General features: G+C 38.4%; 1 protein-coding gene across 1 annotated transcript; it reads left to right on the top strand.

The window, feature by feature from the left end:
• Positions 1–8106: 8106 nt before the first annotated feature.
• On the top strand, positions 8107–9062 carry LOC127137250 (uncharacterized). Its single transcript, XM_051063723.1, has 2 exons — positions 8107–8471; positions 8597–9062. Exons 1-2 carry the CDS (start codon positions 8107–8109, stop codon positions 9060–9062), a joined length of 831 nt encoding a protein of 276 aa, XP_050919680.1.
• The last annotated feature ends 13895 nt before the right edge of the window (positions 9063–22957 follow it).

Here is a 22957-nt window from a genome sequence, read left to right as displayed (position 1 = left end):
TTTGCCATGAACGACCATTTTTCAGATCTAGATCCAAAATCACCAAAAAATTTCTCTCAAAAGTTCTTCCAAATTCTTCACATCCAAGCCTTTTCCAATGCTAGATTCATGATCATGAAGCTTTATTGAACAAGTTTGAACGTGGAATTGAAGCAATTGGTGCCATATTGAAGCATACTCGAAGCTTAAAGCATCCATGGTGATTTCAAAATCTGCTGAATTCAAGTGTGTTTGAACTTCATTCTCTCCATTAATCATCTCACTAAGCATCATAGAGGAACATTGGAGTTATCACAAGCCTTAAAACAAGCCAAATTCGAATCTGCACTTCAAGAGGTCATAATTCTTATCTCTTAATTTTGAAATCCATGGCCATATTATTGTAGATATAAGCATGCTGATGAATTTGAGCTTTGAATCGTGTGATTTGGTGCTGTTTTGAGTTAGTTATGGATGATTGAAAGTTTGATGATGAATTTTATTCTCTTCGATCCGTGCTTGTTTTGATGTTTTTGCATGAATGGTTTATGGATCTTGCATGTACATGACATGATGATTCGAATGTTGTGCTTGATTGTGATTTCTGGACATATCTTTTAAAATCTGGAAAATCCAGATGAAGATCATCATGATCTTCATCTTCAACCTATGAACTTCACCATTTCCAGAATTTGCTACGAAATTGCTTTGATTTTGCTTCGAAACTTTGAATTAGCTACGAATTTTTTGGCGCGCTAGGGTTTAGGTCTAAACGGTGCCGTTTTGTTTGAGGCGCCACTTTTGAATTCGCACTGGCTTCGATCCTTGGCTGAAGCGTTTTTCAAAATGCTATTTCATTTTTCTCCTATTTTCATATGCTATGTCACTTTTCATTTTTTTAATTTTTTCCTTAACTTCCAAAAATCATATAAAATAGAAAAATGCATCAATTTCACTCTAATTTTTTGCACAATGCTCGTTATTCTGTCTAGTTTTTTATGATCATAATTTCCAAAGTTGTTCTTGGCTGGATATTATTTTGTGCTAGGATGATTGATCATATGTCTAATTGTGACCATGCCTTGCTTATCTCTTTGTGAAATGCTTGTTTCTTATCCAATGGCTTTGAAATTTTGCATGATGAAACTAGACACATTGCTTGACATTTTGGTTTTGGGTTGGTATTTTTCCTATGCTCCATTGCTGTTTTATGCTTGTGCTAACTTGGTGTGACAATTTGTGTCACACCTTTGAATGTTCAACTTGTACAAAGTGATTGCCATGCCAAATGATCTCCAATGCTTCTGATTTTTTGTATGTTGATCATGTTAGATGTCTTGATTGTGCATGAATTTTCCAGATTTATTTGAATCATTTCTGTTTTGATTTGAATTTTTCATTCTTGTTGATCACATATGAGCTTTGAAATTGCCTTTATCTTCATTTGATTATGAAATGCTCTTGGTGAATGATTTTGATGTGAGACCTTTTGGAATATGTCAACATGTGGTTGAAGTTGCTTTGTGTTAAATTTCAGCTTCTGTTTTAAATTTTTTCTCTATCTTTGACCCAAGGCTTTGACCTAGTGGTTTGTTGCTTACAGTTGAACTTTGATTTCAGGTTGAGCATCCAAGTTCCATAGTTGATGATGCTTCATCATTTGAGCATTGATGTTTGCTTTTGATTACTAATACTTGTGTGTTTTGTAGGTTGATGTTAACTCATTTATGTTTGCCTTTTGGCTTACACATTTTGTACATTGGGATTGTCTGTTGCTTATTGACTGTTGTCTGTTTGTCTGAGTATTGTACTGATTTGTTTAGTTGTTTCCACAGGTACCTAAGTTGCTTTAAGTTCATTTGAACTTTGCTTTGCTTGGTTGCTTAACCACTTAGGTATAATCTCTAATCTTCATGTAGTCTGGAAGACCTACTGTTACTGGTAGGCACCTGTCTGAAGCCCTCCTTAAGAGGCAATGTTTGTGCTTGTTTAATTTTTGTGCTAAGCAGGAAAAGTCCTCTTATGAGGCAATTGGCAGATAAAAGAGATGTGTAATCCATCTCCTGCTACTCAGTGTGTCATTCACTTTGCTCACACAATGTGTTGATGCATTGTGAATAATAACCCAAGATCATTTGTGGAGAAGAGTTCCAACTTTCTGAACTCCCACACTTTCCATTATTTAAAGTTCTCCCTGACCAGGGATAAGAGCTATGAGGCATACCCCTCATCTCTATTTCATCTGCTTCACCCTAACTCTCAATGTTAGGGTTAAGAGCACAAAATACCCCATTCCAGTTGGCTGTAAGGCCTAACCTTGCTTGAGCCTAATTGATTGTATATAGTGTGTGCTAATTGCGTTGTTTGTTTGCTTACTTGATTCATCTGTGCATATTTGCTTATGTGTGCCTTTGTGCATTTATCATCATTACTTGTTTATCATTTCATGATCAATTGTTCATATCTTCGTGACATTTTGTTTTGTCCATTGAGGAGTCAATTGTAAGTCCAGCTATTGGCAGTTGTTTCCTATGATCTGGAGGGATCTGGAACTAAGACCATTCATTGGCATTCCTTTCCTTGGAGTCGAGTGTAAGACCATTTATTGGCAACTTGTTTCCTCTTGCTTATTGCATTTGTTATTCTTTTCTTGTGAGGAGTCAATTGTAAGTCCAGCTATTGGCATTTGTTTCCTATGATCATTCTTTGTGAGACTAGTATAAGTCCATTGATTGGCATCTGGTATCCATGTTTCATTTTGTTTTAGGAGACTAGTATAAGTCCATTGATTGGCATCTGGTATCCATGTTTCATTTTGTTTTAGGAGATTGGTATAAGTCCATTGATTGGCATCCGGTATCCATGTTTCTTTGCTTTGTGAGACTAGTATAAGTCCATTGATTGGCATCTGGTATCCATTGTTTTGCTTTAGGAGATTGGTATAAGTCCATTGATTGGCATCCGGTATCCATTTTTGTTTTGTGAGATTGGAATAAGTCCATTGATTGGCATCCGGTATCCATTTACTTTGTTCATCTGTTATTTGCATTGTTGACTATTCCAAAGGAATCACTTGGATCATCTACATATGATCTCAAGAGGTGAACATCTAAGAAGTTTTACTTCCTCACCCTCCCACCTTTTGTTTCTTTAAACCTCCATTTGCATGTTAACCCAAACTTGAAAACTATTGTGCAAACATTTTGACATGATTTCAAATTAGAAACCTAGGCCTTAAGCCTCTGATTTTTCAAACTTCATTTTCATAATACTTCTTTTGAATTGAATTCTAATCATACTTTGACCATCTTTTATGAATAAATTCTAATTGATTAACTCCACTCATTCAATTGTTTTGTGGCTTTGTCCATTCTTGATAAGCTTTCATACATTAGCCATAGGTTTGATTTATCCTAGTTGGTTGATGTTAATCTCACCTTTTGTCCTTAGTGATTGAATTGTAAGACTTCCTTGCTTATTATAGGGTTAACCCCTCACTAGCAAGTTGAAGCTTTTCTCACATGGTGGACTTGTTGTTTGTATAAGGTTGAGTTTTCTCCCGTGGATAACGGAAGACCTTAGGGCTTTTGTTTTAAAATCAATTCACTTACTTTTTGGAAATCTTTTAGCCGAACTACGGCGTTTTGATCCTTACCTTCCATGGAAAGGTACGTAGGCAACGGGTTCATCCGTTCAAACACAAAAATAATAACTTGTATATTCTTCTCTCATCCCTTCAATCATGTTTGCACAATAAATATTTCATAAACAAATAACATTTCGTACAACAAGTTGTGAAAAGGGCTCCCTAGGAGTACCTAGGACGTTTTGGGTGCCTAACACCTTCCCATTGCGTAATTAACCCCTTACCCAGATCTCTGATCTTTCATTAGTTTTCTATGTGTAAAACTTCTTAGGCTTTTGTTCGCTTTTTAGCCATTCCTTTGGATAAATAAAAGTGCGGTGGCGACTCGATTCTTTGTATGCTTTGCTTTTGATTTAATCAATAAATCATAAAGTGACGAATACATCGCTACAATGACTAGAAGCAAAAACCTGCTAATTGACCTCCAACCTCATGCCACCAGCTATGTAACTTTTGGTGATGGAGCAAAGGGTGAAATCAATGGGATTGGAAAGCTGAACTGTCCTGGAGTCCCTAACCTTGATAATGTGCTGCTTGTTAAAGGATTGACTGCAAACCTGATCAGTATCAGTCAACTATGTGACCAAGGTCTAAATGTGAACTTCACAAAAACTGAATGCTTGATTACTGATGCAAAAAGTAAGGTGATCATGAAAGGAGTCAGGTCTAAGGATAATTTCTATATGTGGAATTCTTAAGAAACTAGCTATTCATCAATATGTGCTCTAGCTAAAGAAGAAGAAGTGAAACAGTGGCATGAAAAACTAGGTCATCTGCATCTTAGAGGAATGAAGAGGATAATATCTGTTGAAGCTGTCAGAGGAATCCCAAAATTAAAGACTGATGAAGGAAGAGTTTGTGGTGATTGTCAGATTGAAAAGCAGACAAAGATTTCACATCAGAAGATCAAACATGACACCACATCTAGAGTGCTGGAACTTCTTCACATGGACTTGATGGGACCTATGCAGGTGGAAAGTCTTGGTGGGAAAAGGTATGCTTATGTTGTGGTGGACGACTTCTCCAGATATACCTGGGTAAATTTTATAAGGGAAAAATCTGATTTGTTTGATGTGTTCAAAGATATTTGCCAAAGACTTCAAAGAGAAAGAGAGAGTCATGTTATCAGAATCAGAAGTGATCATGGGAAAGAATTCGAGAACAGTAAATTTGTTGAATTCTGTTCATCTGAAGGAATTGGTCATGAGTTCTCTTCTCCCATTACCCCTAAGCAAAATGGTATGGTGGACAGAAAGAATAGAACTCTCCAAGAATCTGCTAGAGCTATGATTCATGCTAAGAAGTTGCCTTACCACTTCTAGGGCGAAGCTATGAACACGGTCTGTTATGTTCACAACAGAGTCACCTTGAGGAAAGGGACCCCAAACACTTTATATGAAGTCTGGAAGGGAAGAAGACCTACTATCAAATACTTCCATGTGTTTGGTTGTAAATGTTATATCCTAGCTGATCGTGAATAAAGAAGGAAAATGGACCCCAAGAGTGATGAAGGAATATTTCTGGGCTACTCAACAAACAGCAGAGCCTTTAGAGTTTTTAATTCCAGAACAAAAGTTATGATGGAATCTATCAATGTTGTTGTGGATGATCAAGAAACTGATGTCACAGATGATGTTGAAACATTTCTGAATGATGCCCCAACTGATCTCCTGGACAAAAGTAATGAGAGTGAGTCCACTAAAGCTGAAGCTGAAGCTGATAAACTTAATAAGGGACCCTCTATCAGAATTCAGAAGGATCATCCTAAAGATCTCATTATAGGAGACCCAAATAAAGGGGTCACCACTAGATCAAGGGAAGTGATCTCACATGCATGTTTTATGTCCAAGATTGAGCCTTAACTGATGAATTTTGGAGCAATGCCATGCAGAAAGAGCTAGGCCACTACAAGAGAAATGAAGTGTGGGAATTGGTTCCAAGACCTGAACGAATAAATGTTATTGGAACAAAGTGGGTTTACAAGAATAAATTTGATGAAAAGGGTGTGGTTACTAAAAATAAAGCAAGATTGGTAGCACAAGGATACACTCAAGTTGAAGGAGTTGACTTTGATGAAACATTTGCTCCTGTAGCTCGCCTGGAGTCCATTAATTACTGCTAGGAGTGACATGTATTCTGAAGTTTAAACTGTTCCAAATGGATGTGAAAAGTGCATTCTTAAATGGCTACTTAAATGAGGAAGTGTATGTTGAACAACCTAAAGAGTTCACAGACCCAAATCTTATAAAGCATGTGTATAAGTTGAGGAAAGCCCTCTATGGGTTGAAACAAGCTCTTAGAGCTTGGTATGAGAGACTCATAGTGTTTCTCATTGAAAATGGATACAGGAAGGGAGGAATTGATAATACTTTATTTGTCAAAGATGAAGGAGTAAAGCTCATGGTGGGTCAGATATATATGGATGATATTGTGTTTGGTGGGATGTCAAGTAAGATGGTTCAACATTTTCTTGAGCAAATGCAATCTGAATTTGAAATGAGCCTTATTGGAGAACCAACCTATTTTCTTGGCCTGCAAGTCAAGCAGATGGAAGATTCTATCTTTCTATCTCAAAGTAAATATGCTAAACATATTGTTAAGAAGTTTGGCATGGATAATGCAAGCCACAAGAGGACACCTGCTCCTACTCATCTGAAAGTGTCTAAAGATGAAAATGGTGTCAGTGTGGATCAAAGTCTCTACAGAAGCATGATAGGAAATCTGCTATATCTCACAGCAAGCAGACCTGACATTGCTTTTGCTGTAGGTGTATGTGCTAGATATCAAGCTGAACCAAAGGTGAGTCACATAAACCAAGTGAAAAGGATCCTGAAATATGTCAATGGCACTAGTGACTATGGGATGTTATACACTCATGGATCTGAATCTGTACTGTTTGGATATTGTGACGCTGATTGGGATGGAAATGCTGATGATAGGAAAAGAACATCATGAGGATGCTTCTTCTTGGGGAACAATTTAATATCATGGTTTAGTAAGAAGCAAAATTGTGTGTCTCTGTCTACTGCTGAAGCTGAATACATAGCAGCTGGAAGTAGTTGTTCTCAACTGGTGTGGATGAAACAAATGCTGACTGAATACAATGTCACGCAAAATGTCATGATATTGTACTGTGATAACATGAGTGCTATAAATTTTTCTAAGAATCCTATTCAGCACAGTAGGACAAAACATATTGATATTTGTTACCATTTTATTAGAGAACTCGTGGAGGATAAGATTGTAACCTTAGAGCATGTTGCTACTGAGATGCAGTTAGCTGATATTTTTACAAAGGCATTGGATGTAAATCAGTTTTAAGTCCTGAGAGGAAAATTAGGGCTTTGCATTTATGAAGACTTGTAGCAATTAATATGGAGTGGGAAAGTAAGCAAAGTAGTGTCTATGTGGCTAAAATAAAGCGCCCCCATTATGGTAAATCATCACCTAGTTTTGGAAATACCATCTATTACCTTTTCACACGCAACCCCCACAACCTCACTACCTACTCCAACTCTTCCAACTTCCTGCTTCTTCCTCACACTCCTCTACTAGGGAAACTGCAATTTTTCCACAGAAATGTCAAGATGTCACAACATCAAACTACATTTGATTCAAAAACTACTAAGTCTACTCACAAGGTTAGCGCTCCTTCCATGGACATTCACGATGATGAGATTTTGGATGTGGTTCCTCTATCAGTTATTCCCTGCGAGCCCTTGATTTAAACCATCCCATGGATGCCTCAGCTTCTGCATGCCCCAATCAAGGTAACATCTCTAATATCCCTTCTAGCTCAACTCATGCCACTAGTTCTAAGGAAGATATACATCACACATCGTTTCATAAGGAACCTAGTCACTAGAATCCTTAATGAAGGACATTCTGTGAAGGGAGTCTCTACTCCCCAGTCTAAAATTTACCCCTCTCCTGAGGTTGCAAAACATAGTGAGAAGAATAACGATTCCTCCAGTTCTGAGAAGGACATGGCTGCTGGAGGTTTCTGCTCTCTAGGGCAAACTGTGTCTGGTAAAGGAAAATCTGTGGCATCTAAAACTGCCAATGTTTCCCATTCTAAGAAGCATGATGTTGCAAACGATGTGATTTACCTAGAGGATGATAGGTCTGATGAGAAAGAGGATAACTTACTTCATCACTTAAAGCCAAGTGTGGCTAAGCGTATGAAGACACGAAAAGGAAGATATGTGGCTGAAATGATGTAAGCTAAAATAGCTAGGAAGACTGCTGGTGTTGGTCCTTCCAAATCTTGGAGCATGGTTGAAGTGAAGAAGATGAAGGTTAGAGAAGTCTCTGAGTCTGAAGAATATGTTGAGAAAGATGTCCCTGAAATCTCTCCTGTGAAGAAGACCACTGTGAGGAAGTCCCCTGTGAGAGTTGTTGTTGTGCATTTGGATAATATCTCTTTCCATCTTGAAGATGGAGCTGCCAAATGGAAATTTGTGATTCAAAGAAGGGTGGCTATGGAAAGGGAGTTAGGAAAGGAAGTTGTTAAAGTCAAGGAGGTCATGGACCTGATAAAGACTGCTGGGTTGATGAAGATTGTGGTTGGGTTCTCTCAGTGCTATGAGGGTTTAGTTAAGGAATTCATTATCAACATTCTTGAGGATATTGCTGATAAGAACAACAAGGAATTTTGCGAAGTGTTTGTGAGAGGTAAGTGTATCACATTCTCCCCCACTGTCATTAACAATTTTCTGGGAAGAAGAGTTGAGGGTGCAGGTGAATTGGAAGCTACAGACAATCAGGTTTGTAGAGAAATTACAGGAAGGCAGGTGAAAAGGTGGCCTATTAAAAAACGTCTTCTTGCTGGGAAGTTAATTGTCAAGTATGAAATATTGCATAAAATATGAGCTGCAAATTGGGTTCCTACCAACGACTTTCCACAATTGCTAACACCCTTGGAAGATTTATTTTTGTTGTTGGAACCAAAACGAATTTTGACTATGGTAGATTTATGTTTGAACAAATTATCAAGCATGCATCTACTAATGAAGTTAAGCTTCCTATTGCCTTTCCCTCTATGATTTGTGGGATTATCCTGAGTCAACACCCTGGTATTCTAAGTTCTAATAACTTACCAAGTAGAAGAAAACCTGCTCTATCAGTGCACTATAAATTGTTTGAAGGCAGTCATGTCGAAGACATTGTCATGATGTCTGCTATCAAAAAGACAACCTCAAAATTTGGAACTATTGCTGAGCTGAAGGAGACCTGTAAAGAGATGGGTGAAGGGATAAGGGTAGCAACAACTAGGAAAGAATCGTTGGAAGCCCTGAATGCAAGCTTGGAGCGAGCTGAAGGTGAGAATATTGAACATGCTAAGGAAGCTGAAGCCCACACCTCTAGTGAGAGGTCTGCAACTAATGATGATACAAGTAGCAATTCTGTTTCTAATGCTGATGAAGTTGCAAGCTGAAGCTCCTCTGATTAGCTCCTTTGAATTTGGCCCCCATTGATGTGATGATTTTTGTTGCTGTTTTGATGGATTTTCTTGATTTTGGAAATTTTGTTTTGCTGTATTCATGTTTTGTTGGTTTGTATCTCAGCTTACTGACAGCTGAATATGTACTTGGTTTTGTAACCCTTAACTTTTGACATTTTGGTTTATGATTGAATAGACATTTATTTTGTCTCTTTGGTCTCTTTTGGCTAAAAAGGGGGAGATGTAGCTATAACCATAGTTGTTGTTTGATGTTATGAGGGAGGGAGAAATATTTTGCTTGTGTAAAGCATATTGGTGCTTGGTGTGGACTAGATGAAGGGGGAGGTGGTGTGTTGTGAGCACAAGTGCATGTGTGATTACTAGTTGCTATTTTTGCTAGTAATGTGTGTATGTTTACTTCTACTGCTGTTGAACTGATATTTTAATTGATTTCTTGTGAACGTATGATCTGATGTATGTTTTAGACAAAATTTGCCAAAGGGGGAGTTTGTTGGTTCTTTGTGTTGGCATCAATTTTGGTAAAACTTAGTGTTATCACAAGTTGTCGTGCGTGTTGTCTTGACATGTGATATCAGCTTCCTGCAGGATGTTTAAATATGGTTGTGCAGGATTTAGCTAAGATGTCAGACCCGATGTTAAGACATGAGTATACATAACATTCAGTCTGAATGTTATGTATCTTGAGATTGCGCTTTTCATGCAAATCTGTGTGTGCTTATGTGGAGATTGAATGCGCTATTCAAGGAGTAATTTGATTTAAAACCAGAATGATCTATTTTCCAATAAGGGATGATTAGTTGTTGTTTCTTAGAAGATACGCAAGGAAAAAAGAATTAGGGTTTTATGCTGCCCAGGCCCATTCAAAAGCTTCTACTTAAAGACCATGTAAAACCTGGTTTAAACACATAAGAGACGAACGATAAAAAGAGAGAGTTTTAGGGTTTTAGCCTTGTGTGAGCTTCTGTATTGTGAGCCATTCATTCATCTTATTGATGTGTGAATTGGACTGAATTTTGTGTTGTAATTTGTCCACTCTATGCTTTGAAGCACGAGTGTTTGTTTAATTGGTTGAAGCTTTTAAGCAAGATCAAGTATGTGTCCTTGAAGAGTGTCTTCTTTCTTTGTAATATTTGTTTTTATATCACTGTTGTGATTGAGGGGAAGTGAGTAGGGTCTCATATCTAAGAGTTCTTAGATAGAAGTCACACGAGTAGAGATTAGGTGAAAAGACTATAACTTGAAGTTGTTTACTGAGAGTCTTTGAACTAATTTTGTTTAGTGGATTTCCTTCCTGGCTTTGTAGCCCCCAGACGTAGGTGAGTTTGCACCGAACTGGGTTAACAATTGCTTGTGTCACCTGTTCAATTGTTTCTTTGTTTTTATCCTGTTTATATTTTAGTTGTTGTTCAGATATTAGTGTCGTGACATTACCTTCGATATTTCATATCTGATACCAGAATTTCAAGGATGAACATATCAAGGATAAACTTCCCGGGGAAACGTAAAAAATGAATCCGCTGGGGAGAAAAAGGTTACTTTTGCCGGGTATTGAGCGAAAAGTAAAAATCTGCAAAACTTGAGAATATTACCATTTACTGGGTAATAGACTCCCAAGGGGACCAGAAGCATCTATCTAGGTAAGATCAAGAAAGAAATAGTCAATCAAAGACTCAACCTAATGAGGATATACCTCAAGGGGAGTGGTTCCAACCAGATAATCAACTGGGGAGGAAACTAAAATAACAATCATCCACAAGGAAGTATCTCAGTGGGGAATGAGAAAGGTTAAATTCTTTCTGCTTAATGGGCTGACACTCTACAATTGAAAGAGGACAGACAAACAAAATTTGCGTGGGGGAAAAAAGTATACCACCGTAGCAAAGGATCAGAGAAATAATGAATCACAAAGTGTATTAGTAATACAATAATGAAATGAATGTATATGTATATGTATATGTATATATGATGATTATGCTGACAAAATGATCACAAAGGATACAAATGTCACTGGTCCGAATCATCGATACAATTCTCCGCCAATCCACAAAGGGAGGAAACAACTGCTGGAGAGAGCAAGGTGTAAAAGGAATGCACAAGGATCATCCACCTCAAAGGGGTCAACCCAGGCTTGGGAGAGAGGAGAGGACCTACCGAGGAAACTATAACATCAACTCTACGGGGAATTTTAGGCCAACACCATATCAAATGGGAGACAACCCTGCAGGGGACAACTACCACACTACTCATAATTAGGGCTAGCAGAGGTTAGGGACGACTCTGATGGCGACTTCCGGGGAAGCAAAATTCTGCCAAACTATGCGAACTGCTGCAAATAACACGCCTACAACTCAAGGGAGGCAAAAACAAATTTAGTTGGGGAAACCAACCAAACCCGACTACTGAAATGCTGCAGGAATGCTGCTGAGGATGAAATAAGGATTATACCAACCGCTTGGGGAAAAACCAACAATGCTTCGCATTTAGGGCCTACTGCTTTTCAAACCGCTGTTGATATTCCTTTAATTTCTTTTTAAAAGTTACTTCTTATATTATTTTAGAAAACATGTTTTTTACTTTAAAATTTTAACTTCAAAATGATCATAATAAAGTTTAATTCTAATTGACTGAATAACTGAGAGTGGGAACAATTGGATAAAAAACTCAACTTTATTTAACAGAATGGTAGTCTGTAAATGACAAGACTCCATAGATTTTTACAAAAGTTGAAAAATGGTAATTTACATGGAAAGGGCTACATTGAATACAATGATCACTCATCCTTCTATCTCCTTCAATATCCATTGCGCTCTTAACTTTGGTTGAGAATGAACCAGAACCAAACATTATGTTCAAGAAAGTCTTCAAGACTGAAGATCAACTAGCTTGCAGTTACTTGCCATGATCCCTATTTTTTGCATAAATTTCCCCAAGGTGCGGTACTCAATTTATCGGGATAAATTTTTCTGTTTTATGTCCCTAACTTTTGCCTGGATCAGCCTTTCGGGTTTTAATCCACCGAGACGCTCATTTTTGCCTAAGCCGCCCTTTCGGGTTTTCAACTTAGCGAGCTATACTTTTCTTTTTAGGAAAAGTATTTCTTGACTACATCAGCATTCACAAGACGAGTGAACTCTTCACCATCCATAGTTGTAAGAATCAAAGCGCCGCCTGAAAAGACTCTCTTAACAACATATGGGCCTTTACTATTAGGAGTCCATTTTCCCCTAGAATCTGGTTTGAAAGATATAATCTTCTTGAGCACAAGGTAACCTTCTATGAACATACGAGGTCTGACCTTCTTATCAAATGCTTTCTTCATTCTCTGCTGATATAACTGTCCATGGCGCATGGCATTCAACCTCTTCTCTTCAATCAAATTCAGTTGGTCATACCTGGTCTGCCACCATTCAGCCTCAGTCAACTTGGCTTCCATCAAGACACGCAATGATGGGATCTCAACCTCTAATGGGAGCACAACTTCTATACCATAAACGAGTGAGAAAGGGGTTGCCCCTGTTGAAGTGCGGATAAATGTACGATACCCATGCAAAGCAAATGGGAGCATCTCGTGCCAATCTTTATACGTTACAACCATCTTCTGAATGATCTTCTTGATGTTCTTGTTTGCAGTTTCAACAACCCCATTCATCTTAGGTCTGTACGGAGAAGAATTATGATGTGCAGATTTAAAGTCTTTGCAAAGAGCTTCCATCATGTTGATGTTCATGTTTGATCCATTACCAGTAATGATCTTACTTGGCACACCATACCGGCATATAATCTGATTCTTGATAAACCTCACAATAACTTACTTGGTTACATTCGCATACGATGCCGCTTCAACACACTTTGTGGAGTAGTCAATAGCCAACAAAGTGAAACGATGTCCGTTCGAAGATTTAGGCTCAATCATGCCAATCATATCAATTTCCCACATAGAGGAGAGCCATGAAGAGGAAATGATGTTGAACAGTGTCGGAGGAACATGAATCTTATCTGCATAAATTTGACACTTGTGGCATTTCTTCATAAACTTGCAATAGTCAGATTCCATTGTCAACCAATAGTAACCTGCTCGCAACATCTTCTTTGCCATATCATGTCCATTGGAATGAGTACCAAAGGAATCTTCATGGACTTCAGTCATCAATAAGTCTACTTTGTGTTTACCCATAAATATATGAGCAGAACCATATCGAAGTTTCTCTTGTAAAGCACATCACCATTTAGGTAGAAATTGCCAGCTAATCTCCTCAATGTCTTCTTATCTTTCAAAGATGCCCCACACAGGTAAATCTGACTTTGGAGAAAACACTTGGTATCAAAATACCACGACTTCTCATCTTTGACTTCTTCAACAACAAACACATGAGTTGGCCTATCAAAATGCATCACAGTCAAATTAGGAACTTCATTCCAATACTTCACCATAATCATTAATGCAAACGTTGGAAGAGCATCTGCCATCCGGTTTTCATCTCGAGGGATATGATGAAACTCAACCTTTGTAAAGAAAGTTGAAATCCTCCTTGCATAATCTCTATATGGTATCAAACCAGGTTGATTCGTCTCCCATTCACCTTTGATTTGATTCACAACCAAAGCTGAATCTCCATAGACGTCTAAATACTTGATTATGAGATCAATGGCCTCTTCAATCCCCATAATGCAAGCTTCATACTCATCCATATTATTTGTACACTTGAAATTCAATCTAGCTGTAAACGGAAAATGCGTGCCTTAAGGAGTAATAATGACTGCCCCAATGCCATTACCATACTGATTAACAACTCCATCAAATACCATGCCCCAACGGGAACCAGGTTCTGGCCCTTCTTCAAGCAACGATTCATCATAATATTTCATTTTCATGTACAAGATCTCTTCATGAGGAAAATCGTACTACACTGATTGGTAATCTTCAATCGGTTGGTGAGCCAAATGGTCAGCTAAGATACTACGATTAATTGCCTTCTGAGATCGGTATTCAATATCATACTCTGATAACAACATCTGTCAACGGGCAATCCTCCCAGTTAAAGCAGGCTTATCAAAAATATACTTGACTAGATCCATTTTGGATATCAACCAAGTGGTATGATTCAACATGTATTGATGCAGACGCTTAGCAGCCCAAGCCAGTGCGCAACAAGTCTTCTCAAGCATAGAATACCGAGTCTCGCAGTCGGTGGACTTCTTACTGAGGTAGTAAATAACATATTCTTTCTTTCCAGTCTCATCTTGCTGACCAAGAACACAACCCATACTTTCTTCAAGCACAGTCAAATACATGATCAACGGTCTTCCTTCAACAGGTGGAGACAGAATCAGAGGTTCAAGCAGATACTCTTTGATACTGTCAAAAGCATTCTGGAAATCTTCGGTCCAATCACAAGATTGATCTTTCTGAAGAAGCTTAAATATAGGCGCACATGTGGCAGTCATATGTGAAATGAATCTCGAGATATAATTCAAGCGGCCGAGAAAACCTCTAACTTGCTTCTCAGTTTTGGGTGCATGCATCTCTTGTATTGCTTTGACCTTGGCAGGATCAACCTCAATACCCTTCTTGCTGACGATAATGCCCAACAACTTACCAGAACAAACACCAAAAGTACACTTATTGTGATTCAAGCGGAGTTTGTAATTCCTTAAACACTGGAATAACTTCAACAAATGCTCAACTTGTTCTTCTTCATCACTGGATTTAGCAATCACATCATCAACATAGACTTCGGTCTCTTTATGCATCATATCATGAAAAAGAGTGGTCATTGCTCTCTAGTAAGTCGCACTAGCATTCTTTAAATCGAAAGGCATCACTCTATAACATGATATTCCCCAGGGTGTAATGAATGTGGTCTTCTCCATATCCTCGGGTGCCATTTTAATCTGGATAAAAACGAAAAATCCGTCCATAAATGAAAAGACTTTGAATTTATTTGTATTTTCTACCAACATATCAATGTGTGGTAGAGGGGAATCATCTTTCGGACTAGCTTTGTTCAAATCTCTATAATCGACACACATACGAAATTTTCCATCCTTCTTCGGAACAAGCACAAGGTTGGCCACCCTCTGCGGATACTCAGCAGTAACAAGGAAACCATCATCAAATTTCTTCTGAACTTCTTTGATTTTCACTGCCATGTCAGGATGAGTTCTCCTCAACTTCTGCTTGATTGGCGGACATTCTGGCTTCAACGACAATCTATGCTCCACAATCTCAGAATCCAAACCAGCCATGTCTTAATAGGACCAAGCAAACACATCTGAATACTCTCGAAGAAGATCAATCAACCCCTTCTTAACCTCTAGACACAGTTGAGACCCAATCTTGACTTCCTTCACATCATCTTCAGAACCCAAGTTGACTAACTCTATCTTCTCTTCACACAACTGAATGACTTTTTCCTCGTGCTCAAGTAGACGAGATAATTAATCAGACACTTCTTCAACACTTCCTTCCTCGGCCTTAAACACAGGGAATTCAAATTTCGGAGTAGGAGTAGGATCATTATATTCAATGGGTTTAGAAACCAACCTGCATAATAATTTGATATTTTGATTTTAGATAAGTGATTTATTACCAAATATTATGCAGATGGACAATTATTATTATTTACTTATGTTTTTTGTGATTACCATTTTCAGAAAGGCAACAAAAAGTAAAAATAAAACATCATAGATATGGATGAATATAATTGCATTTTATTAATGATCAAATTGAAATATGCCAAACAATGTTCACTTCTCCCTTAGGCATAGGAGAAGGATTTTTTCCAAAAAATAATAAAAGCAATAACTTAGAGCGATGCATAATAACAGGAACACCGACAGCGGTCCAATTGTTGCAAGCTTTTCCATGTGTCCCAAAATTGGTGCAGTCTTTATCTTTATCCCCCTCGATCACTGCTGCTAAGTTTTGTTCATTACCATGAATGAACCCTCAACTACGGAAACTGGGTTGCATATCTTCAGCCTTAATCATAGACGTCCCTTGTTGGAATCCCAAACCAGCTCTATTCTTATTCTCGACAACCTCTACCATCCGGCCCCACTAATCAGAATTACCATCTTCAACAACTTTCTACGCGTCTTTAAAAGAAGACATGGGTGCCCCAACTTTCTTTTCTTCTGCAATAGGTAGAGCTTAGAACGAAGTTCCAATCTCATCCTCCGCTTCTACATAAGAGAAAGACGACAAATGGCTCACCAAAAGAGCCTTTCTCCACCCATAATGATGAGCTTACCAATTTTCACAAACTTCAACTTCTAATGCAAAGTTGAAGTAACAGCTCCCGCATCGTGTATCCATGGCCTTCCCAACAATCAGTTATAGGCCAAGTGGATATCCATCACTTGGAAAGTAATTTGGAAATCACTCGGACCTATCTTCACAAGAAGGTCTACCTCACCAATTACAGTCTTGCGAGAACCATAAAATGCTTTGATGATCATGCCACTGTACCTCATTGGAGCTCCTTGATATGAAAATTTGGAAAGAGTTGATTTGGGGAGTACATTCAAATAAGAGTCGGTATCAACCAATACATTTGAAAATGCATCCTCCTTGCAGTTCATCGATATGTGCAACGCTAAGTTGTGATTTCTGCCTTCCTCAGGAAGTTCTTCATCCCAAAAGCTCAGATTATTGCAGGAAGTAATGTTAGCCACAATATGATCGAACTAGTCTACGGTCACATCATGCTCTACATAAGCTTGTTCCAATACTTTTTACAATGCTTCTCTGCATACTTCAGAATTCATGAGCAGAGACAACATTGAAATCTGGGAAGGGGTTTGGAGCAACTGCTCCACCATATTAAACTTGCTCTTCATGATTAAACAGAGTACCTCATCATTATCATTAGGCTTCAAACCGCTGGATTCACCATACTGACATCTTCGAGCGCTAACCGGATTTACTGCAGGCACATCGACCTTCTTACTGACAGATATATCTTCTACACTCTTCGGGAACATAAGCCCAAAAATTTGACCACTACTGGTCACCTTAATAATATCAACAATGCTTACAACAAAATTGGTTGTAGGAAATGGGACCTCTTGACCATTCTCCAACATAGTAGAATTGTGTTGATACGGAAGAACTTTATCGGATCCACACGGGATTGGACCCGTCAGCCGTATTACCAACGGCGATACCGGTCTACTGCTGACACTATTACTGCTACTGCTGACAAATTGAATTACCACACTCTCTAGTGTCTTGAACACAGAAACTATTACATTCACATGGTCACCAAAGTGACGGAACTGCAAAATCTGGATCATACCTTCATCCATTAACCTCTGGATGTCTCTCTTGACAACCGAACACCCACGGGGGTTCATACTATAGATTGCACAACCATTATGGTCATGCTTACAATCGCTCACCGTACAGATATCTTTGTGCATCGTCACTAAGGACCTTCTAATGAAACAGACATCATATACCTTGAACTCTCCAGGACAGTCGTCCACCATATTGACAGAAGGATTACCATGAGCGGGTAATGGGTTAGCTTTGACATTAGGCGCACGGTCCTTAAAGGACACCATCCCACTTTTGACCAACTTATGTACTTTATATTTCAGTGGGTATCAATTCTCAATATCATGACCAGGAGTCCCTTGGTGAAAAGTACAGTGAAGCTCTGGCTTGTACCACCATGGAAGTGGTTCTGGAATTTGTGGAGTATTTCTTGGTTGTAGGAGCTTCTTGAGAACTAGAGACGGATACAATTCAGCATAAGTCATAGGAATTGGGTCGAAAGAGACCTTCTCCCTCTCAAAATTCTGATGTTGTTGATGATTATTATTGGTTTTGTTGTTGTTGTTTGTTCTTTGTTGTGGCTGTTGTTGACGTTGTTGTTGAACTGGCACTGATTGATTATTGGAAAATACTGGAATAACAAATGATACTTGATGATGGTGTTGACGGGGTTCTGGACTTCTTCTGACATGAGACCTCATCTGCCTCCCAATGGATACTACATTGGTTTCAGCTTCCTTCTTCTTAGCGAAACTATTACCATACCTCTTGCTTGATGATACTTCTTTCTTAGACAAACGTCCCTCGCAGACTCCTTCCTCTAACCTCATCCCCATATTTACCATTTCGGTAAAGTCACTGGGGGCACTAGCAATCATTTGCTCATAGTAAAGTGAGCTCAGGGTCTTGAGAAAAATCTTGGTCATCTCCTTTTCTTCCAAAGGAGAGGTAATCTGAGCAGATGTCTCTCTCTATCTTTGAGCGTATTCTTTGAACGTCTCCTTATCCTTTTGAGACATCGACCTCAACTGGTCCCTATCTGGCGCCATATCCATATTATACTTGTATTGCTTCACGAAGGCCTCACCCAAATCATTAAATGTGCGAACACTTGCACTATTCAAACCCATGTACCACCTCAAAGCGGCACCATTCATACTGTCTTGGAAATAATGAATCAGTAACTGATCATTATCAGTTTGCGTTGACATCCTTCTAGCATACATGACGAGATGACTGAGTGAACAGGTATTCCCTTTATACTTTTCAAAGTCAGGGACTTCGAACTTCATCGGGATCTTAACATTGGGAACAAAGCAAAGTTCCGCAACACTCTTATCAAACAAATCCTTTCCCCTTAAGGTCTTCAACTCCTTTTGCAACTCAAAGAATTGGTCTTTCATTTCATCCATCTTCTCATAAACATCTGGATCCTCAAACGGCTCGGAATGGTAGATGGTGTCCTCAACACGAGGCAGAGTGTGAACAACTGGATGTGGCACATATATGACCAAGCTAGATGCCGACATGGAAGCAAAAGTAGGCACAAAACCATAGGGCACAAAGTTGGGTGGCATTCCCCACGGGAATTTGGCAGGCATAGTGGGAGCAAACTGAGTGGCAAGCACGGTTGAAATCACAACCTCTGAAATGACAGTCCTCTGAGGAGGAGGAGTTGTAGGCGTTGGAGAAGATTAACTCTGAGCAGCTAAAACAGACTCCATCATGGCAGTCAAGCAAGTAATCTCGTCCTTCAACTCTTTGTTCTCTTTCTCCAAGTGTTCCATGATCCTCAGGTGATTGGCACGAGTATTGTATCGATGATTCAGCTTGGCTGAAGCACAAAAGAATAACCAATAAGACAGCTGGCGGAAGAAAAACCTGCTATGCAAATGATGCATGAAATGCAATGTTTTGATTGTTTTTATTTTCAAGGAACATACTATTTTATTTGCAAATATATAACAACAACAATTTGATTAACCATAAAAATCTCTTTTATTTATATAATTGGAAGGATTACACTGAGTACAATTTCAAAAACCAAAATACAAAAATACAAGAGAAAAGGAAACTAGTCATCCTAAGGACCCCCTAACAACTAGTGTCGGATGATCGGGCTGCAGGCGCGTACTTCCTTCAGATGTGTCGAATCTCAGACTCAAAAGAAGTCTTCATCTGAGCCTTTTCGATGACAAGCTGATCAACAATCTTCTTCCAAGCACCAGAAGGCTGAGGCGTACTAAAGGAAGATGGACCCTCTGGTTCTCTCTGTATCTTCATTGCTCGGTCTTTAAGAAGCTCAATAAGTGCATCTTTGTCCTTAGACTCAAGATGTAACTCCTCATGCTTTCTGCTCAAAGCATGGAATCGCTCTTCCCATATATCCTTCTCTTGCTTCATCTTGGCGAGTGCGTCTTCCAACTCCTATACATCTTGGTTAGGGAGAGTTAATGGCTCAACCACAACCATAGACATAGATCTCTCACAAGCATAAGGCATCTTCAACTCCAAAGCTCTCTTCTTCACCCAAAGAGTGTAAGCTTCCAAAGCTACACAATTGCATGGACCAAGATGAGATCTTCCTTTCCTATGCACATTATGCCAAGCATGCACCATCTTCTACTTCAAATGTTGGTATTCTTTACCCTCTTTATAGAAAATACCTTCTAACGGAGTGTTATTAGGTTTGTCTCTCAAGGGGAACCCAAGTTGATGACGGGCCAAAGCAGGGTTGTAGTTGATTCCTCCTTGTGTACCAATGAGAGGCACATTAGAGAATTCACCACAACTGTCAATAATCTCCAAGCTACCCAATGAAAGACATAAGTCTCTGAGACCACCTTAGACATTATTTGTTCTCCATAAAAGCAGGCGCCTGAGGCAAATGCGAAATAAACCACTTGTACAGAAGAGGAATACATCACACAATAGTTCTACCACCTTTAGAATTCCTTAGATGCAAAGAGTAGTACGTATCACGCAACAAAGTAGGCATAGTTTCAATCAAGAAGATTCTAATGGCGTTAACATCAACAAAACCGTCAATGTTAGGGAACAAAGCCAACCCATAGATGAGCAACACAAAGATAGCTTCGTAAGCATCCACACTACCGGCTTGAGCAAAGGCAGTAACGTCCTTGATGAGGAACTCCGAAGTCAACCCAAACATTCCTCCTTTCTTCACCCAATGACCCTCAATCTTATACTTCTTCAAGTGAAGAGCTTTAGCTATGATATGAGATCTGGGAATCTCCTCCAATCCACTTAAAAGGCATTTTGTTAGGAATAGGTATTCCCAAGAGATGGGCATACTCCTATAACGTAGGTGTAACGGTAAATTCATGACCATCAAGCTATGGATAAGCTAGATGTCAACTAAACCAGAGCCGCCACCACACTTTTATTGTTTCCAAGGGAAAAGGGAAAAATACGAACAAAACCCAAAAATAAGAAGTTTTCAAAACCCAAAAAGCCAGATATTACAGGTAAGAGGGTTGGTTACACAGAGGGAAGATGTTAGCACCCAAAGTATCTTAGGTACTCCGAGGGAGCCCTTTTTTGTGTGCATATGTGTTTTGGTATAAAATGATGTTTGCAATAAATAGAATGGAGGTATGAGAAAAGAATTCATTAATTATATATTTTTTGTTTGACAAGACCTTTGGGCTTGTGCCTACGTACCAACATAAAATGAGGGATCAAAACCTCGTAGTTCGTGGTAACAATTTCAAAGTGGATGCATTGCTTTTAACAAAAATTTAAGTTTAACAAAGGCACAAAAGGCCTAAAAAGTTTTAAATGAGTGTTAGTTCTTTTTGGCTTTTGAAATTTTAAGTCAGGTATAGTTAGGTTCATTTACAAGTTTGATTTAGAAAAAAGTTTAAAAATTCAATGGCATACAGCCAAAGTTTCTAATATGCAATATGGTTTATGTTTAGAAAACACAAGCAAAGAAGGTTTTAAAAGGAGAGAGAGATTTGAAATTAAAGAAGTGGAGAAGAGATGAATAGACTAATCCTAAGCAAAAATTTAAAAGTTAAGAGTTGAAAAGATCTGACCAATGGGCTGCAATCCAATAGACAAGAATGTCATATAGAAACCCAAATTTCCCTTGGACTTTAGAATCAAGCAATATCAATACACAAATAACAAGATGAAGAGCAAGGCAACAAATAAAGAAAGCCACATCCAAGCTTAGCAACTCCATGACTCCTTCATAATTTTCCATGTATCAAATGAATTCAAAGATAGGCACTAGGAACAGGTTCAAAGTAACAGCTTCAATAGGACCATGTAGCAGATGAACTTAGATTGGACCACAATACTTGCTTCAGATGAAGTTTCAGATCACAAGCACTTGGTTTCATGAAAGTTGGCATTGGCCAAGTCCTTTTGCATAGGGAGTGTTGCCTAATTCTAAGTCCAATGTCTTATAGACAACAAACAGTCCACACAAATGTCTTTTAGGGTTTTTGTTGTTATTATGTACATTAAGGTAAAAAGACCACAAAGACAAACAACTATATACAATCACAATATAATCACAAGATTGGGCTTAAATGAGCAAAGTGAAAATTACATTAAAGTAAACAAGTTGAATGGTATGAATAATGGAAAATGAATAAAGACTTAAAATTAATGTGCATAAAAGTAAGTGACTTGAAATTAAATGTTAATTGTTAGTTGATTAGAAGTTAGTATTTATTTTTGTTTTGTTTTGCTTAAGTCATTCTTTGGAGAACACTCAACCCACTATTCACAAGTATGGATCCTTGAACCAAGACATCTTCCAACGGAAGGAAAAAAGGCTAAGTTTTCACACAATACCATGAAAGAAGGGAGACTTACAATCTCACTTACTAGAATGCTATGCCTTTTGTGTCAACAATTTAGCGCTATATTAAGCAATCGTAATTTGATTTATGTAGAAGTCACAACTATTTGAGGACGGGCAATAGAAATTTTAGGGTTAATGCAAGTTAGAGATATGATATTATGAACCATACTCCTAAAGCATACCACACTTAAAAGAATATGCAAAAGGGGTGGACCTAATCTCATCCACACTTATGTTGATTTTGCGCAATCAACTAGCCTTAGGATATAGAGATATCATAGGTCCATGAAATGAATGAGAAGAGAATGAGATTGAGATGAAGAGGGAGGGAAATGGAATTAACACAGATTGGTCAAAAGAGGACTTTTATCAAATTAAAATCATTCATTCATTTTGGGAGATGAAATGTACATTTCATCAATCCCCTAAATCCAATGATTTTAACTCAACAAAGTCAAATCAACCTTGACCAAGGCCCAACACACACAAGTCAAACTCAACAAGTCAATATCAAAAGCTTGTAGTGGGGTATTCGTTACCATTAGAGATATTGACTAAATCTAAGGTAAACCATACAAGTCGAGTCGCCACCGCACTTCTATTTATCCAAAGGAATGGTTAGAAAGCGAACAAAAACCTAAAAGTTTTATCGAATCAAAAACTAGTAAAAATGTCAGAGATCAGGGTAAGGGGGTTGGTTATGCAATGGGAAGGTGTTAGGCACCCAAAACATCCTAGGTACTCCTA

The sequence above is a fragment of the Lathyrus oleraceus genome, chromosome 4 (genome assembly GCF_024323335.1).
Source record: "Lathyrus oleraceus cultivar Zhongwan6 chromosome 4, CAAS_Psat_ZW6_1.0, whole genome shotgun sequence".
Lineage (NCBI taxonomy): Eukaryota > Viridiplantae > Streptophyta > Magnoliopsida > Fabales > Fabaceae > Lathyrus > Lathyrus oleraceus.
The sequence above is the reverse complement of the archived record's forward strand: the minus strand, read 5'-3'. Positions and strand labels throughout refer to the sequence as shown.

Coding starts and splice junctions, on each gene's coding strand:
- LOC127137250 (XM_051063723.1), top strand. CDS start 8,107: ATGGAAAGGGAGTTAGGAAAGGAAGTTGTTAAAGTCAAGGAGGTCATG. Junction 8,472..8,596: donor GCTGGGAAGTTAATTGTCAA/GTATGAAATATT, acceptor TGACTATGGTAG/ATTTATGTTTGAACAAATTA.